Here is a 3,266-nt window from a genome sequence, read left to right on the forward strand (position 1 = left end):
AATTAAACACATTACAAAACTGAAATGATGTTGTCCAATATTTTATTTTTCACCAAATCAAATATACACAGACCATTAACTAAACACATATGAGTATTTGTGATTTATTATCAGCGTAAAACTGTTTACACCACAATCTTCAATATATTAAAGAGAATTAGAGCATTATTTTCCTTCGTAAAATTTTGCATTCTGGTAAAAGAAAATAAAAAAGGCAAATGCTAAATAGTGTTCCTGGGGAACTCTTTTAAGTCCTTAAATAGTAAGTTTTTTATAGAATTTTTATCGAAATGCGTAAAGTCAACGCATTGAAAATTGTAGTGTTTAACTTTTTAAATAAAAAATTTCTTTAAATGGAATGCTTAAAGAGTGCCCCGGGGGCACTCGTTAGCAAGATCCAATAAAAAATAGTATTAGTTGTAATCTCATCCATGATCCATCCAATTGAGGTGAAGCACAACTATAAGGTGAAACGCAATGGGCTGTGAAAATAACCTTTGCATGTAACGAAACGCAGTGGCGTATGGTGTATGCCAAGTCATAATACAGGTGGAAAATAAAATGAGGGTGTAATCCAGTGTATGCAGTCACGTGCCTAGACATGAATATTTGGGTAAACATCACGTGCTACCTCGGATACCTCCAGAAATATTCATAACCCCCAATTGAATGAGTGCCAGTTGTGTTCTATTCATCCGCGCTTCCCCATAAAAATTAACACACCATTCCAGACTGTCACCTCTAACGTCTCTATTCTCTCCATAATTCACCTACTTGTTTCCAATTCTGCCCTTATTTTCCTTGCTATTTTTACTTGCACTTATCCGTTAACAGGGCTAATTTCGACAATTTATCAAATCCAAAACCCATGTTTTTAAATAAATCCAACTGGCCAAAGCTGTCATGCTTTTGTCACCTAGCTACCCCCACAAAACATCACTTATTTCCACAAAGGTTGCACTTTCTTCTTTGCTTTGTTTTTCGAAAACACCTCTCTTTTTTAACACTCTCCCACCTCACTTCATCACCGTGTTTCTCACGTCTCACACAAAAAAATAAAATAATGTAATTAGAAGTTATACTAATTAAAAAATTTAATAATAAATTATATTAAAATATAATGTAATAAGTTATATTAAAATTTGTGTAATAAATATATTAAAGATTTGATTAAAAAAAACTAGTATTTTTAATATTTTTTTTCATTAACTAAGGACTCAAAATATATATATTTTTTAAATATCAATATATCAGTTCTAGTATCAAGTGATTTCAGCTCTCTCCTGATCGCATCACACTTGCAAAGAACAAATCGTGATCATCTCTATCAAATTCAGCGTCAATCACCACTAAACCAACTAACAATTAAATAACTCATAGTTGAACTCTATATTATGTCCATAAAAAAAAAAAATCTCTAAAATATGAAGACTCATTTCCTTAAAATATTGAGGGTTAATAAAAAAATACACATTCATGCGCGTGTAATACACGGGAGAATATTGAAATGGGAATACTAAAAAAAATAGTAGTACCGAATAAGGGTCCCTCCTTAACTTGCTTACTGGACAAGCCGTGGCTCGTAAATGCCAGTAAGGCTAACCACTTCCCACGCATAAAAGTCACTCTTTAATTACTCTTTCTCACCAAGTTTCATTACTTCATTCACTGTTAATTTTTTTTTTAAAAGAAATTACCCAATTTAATACCCCACCTGGGCTACCACTATATATAGCTCTCTTGACACAATCTCAAATCACACAACACAAAATTACTACAACAAAAGCTTCTTCTTACATTTTATACAAATAAGCTCTTTTTTTTTAAAATGGCTTCTAATTTTCAATTTTTCCTGAAAATCTTTCTTATTTTATCAATTTTTGAGCTATCTTTAGCTGCTAGAAATCTAAATGAGCTTGTTCAAGATGAATCTCAGCTACTTCACTACCACAATGGTCCTTTGCTTTATGGCAAAATCTCCGTAAATCTGATTTGGTATGGTCAGTTTAAGCCATCCCAAAAAGCCATAATCACTGATTTTTTTACATCACTCTCTTCTCCAATTTCACAACCAAACAAACCTTCAGTTTCTTCATGGTGGAAAACCACTGAAAAATACTACCATTTAACCTCAAAGAAAAAATCAAGTCAGCTTTCTCTTTCTCTAAGTAAGCAAATTCTTGACGAGAATTACTCACTTGGAAAATCCTTAACAAACAAAAACCTGGTCGAATTAGCTTCCAAAGGTGACCACAAAGACTCCATCAATGTTGTTCTAACATCCTCTGATGTCTCTGTAGAAAGATTCTGTATGGATCGTTGTGGAACACATGGTTCTTCTTATTCACCATCACCTTTTAAAGGAAAAACATACAAATTTGCTTACATTTGGGTTGGAAATTCAGAAACTCAATGTCCTGGTCAATGTGCTTGGCCATTTCATCAACCTATTTATGGACCTCAAAGTCCACCTTTGGTTTCTCCAAACAATGATGTTGGTGTTGATGGAATGGTGATAAATTTGGCTAGTCTTTTAGCTGGTACTGCAACAAACCCTTTTGGAAATGGGTTTTTTCAGGGTCCTTCTGAAGCTCCTCTTGAAGCTTCTTCTGCTTGTCCTGGTGTTTATGGTAAAGGTGCTTACCCTGGTTATGCTGGTGATTTGCTTGTTGATTCTACAACTGGTGCTAGTTACAATGCTCATGGTGATAATGGAAGGAAATATCTTCTTCCTGCTTTGTATGATCCTTCTACATCTAAATGTTCAACACTTGTTTGAATCAACTTGAAGGATTAATTAGTATAGTTACTCTACCACTTCTTGTTGTACAAATAAGAAATTATTATGTTATGTAGGATTAATTCATTTATTTTTTTATATCTTTAAATTATGCTGAATTTTGTAATGATAAACAACAAGCAAATGTACTTTTGTTTGCTTTTTATTAAATATATATTGTTATTTTTAGTAGTAGATTTTTAACTCTGGTTTGCAAAATTTCAATTTCTCAATCTATGTTTGTTTTGTGGGGTTCTGTGGGGCTAAAAAGAGTTTTGGTACTGAGCTTTATTCATTCTGGATTGGGGATCCAATGGCTTATTATCAACACTAGTCTAGTTACTTTTTTTTGTAGTACTAGTTTTTAATTACGGTTTGGTCCATTAGATACCTAATAATACTACAGTACTCCCTAATAGTACTTCAATGCAATAGTAATCCTGAATACACTAAGACCAAGCAAGATAAACAGTCTTATTCTTTGTTA

General features: G+C 32.8%; 1 protein-coding gene across 1 annotated transcript; it reads left to right on the plus strand.

Moving 5' to 3' along the window:
- The first annotated feature begins 1,651 nt into the window (after positions 1-1,651).
- LOC123896996 (protein PHOSPHATE-INDUCED 1-like) lies at positions 1,652-2,974 on the plus strand. The gene has a single exon (XM_045947468.1). It carries the CDS (start codon positions 1,829-1,831, stop codon positions 2,777-2,779), a length of 951 nt encoding a protein of 316 aa, XP_045803424.1. The 5' UTR covers positions 1,652-1,828; the 3' UTR covers positions 2,780-2,974.
- The last annotated feature ends 292 nt before the right edge of the window (positions 2,975-3,266 follow it).

Source organism: Trifolium pratense, linkage group LG7 (genome assembly GCF_020283565.1).
Source record: "Trifolium pratense cultivar HEN17-A07 linkage group LG7, ARS_RC_1.1, whole genome shotgun sequence".
Taxonomy (NCBI): domain Eukaryota; kingdom Viridiplantae; phylum Streptophyta; class Magnoliopsida; order Fabales; family Fabaceae; genus Trifolium; species Trifolium pratense.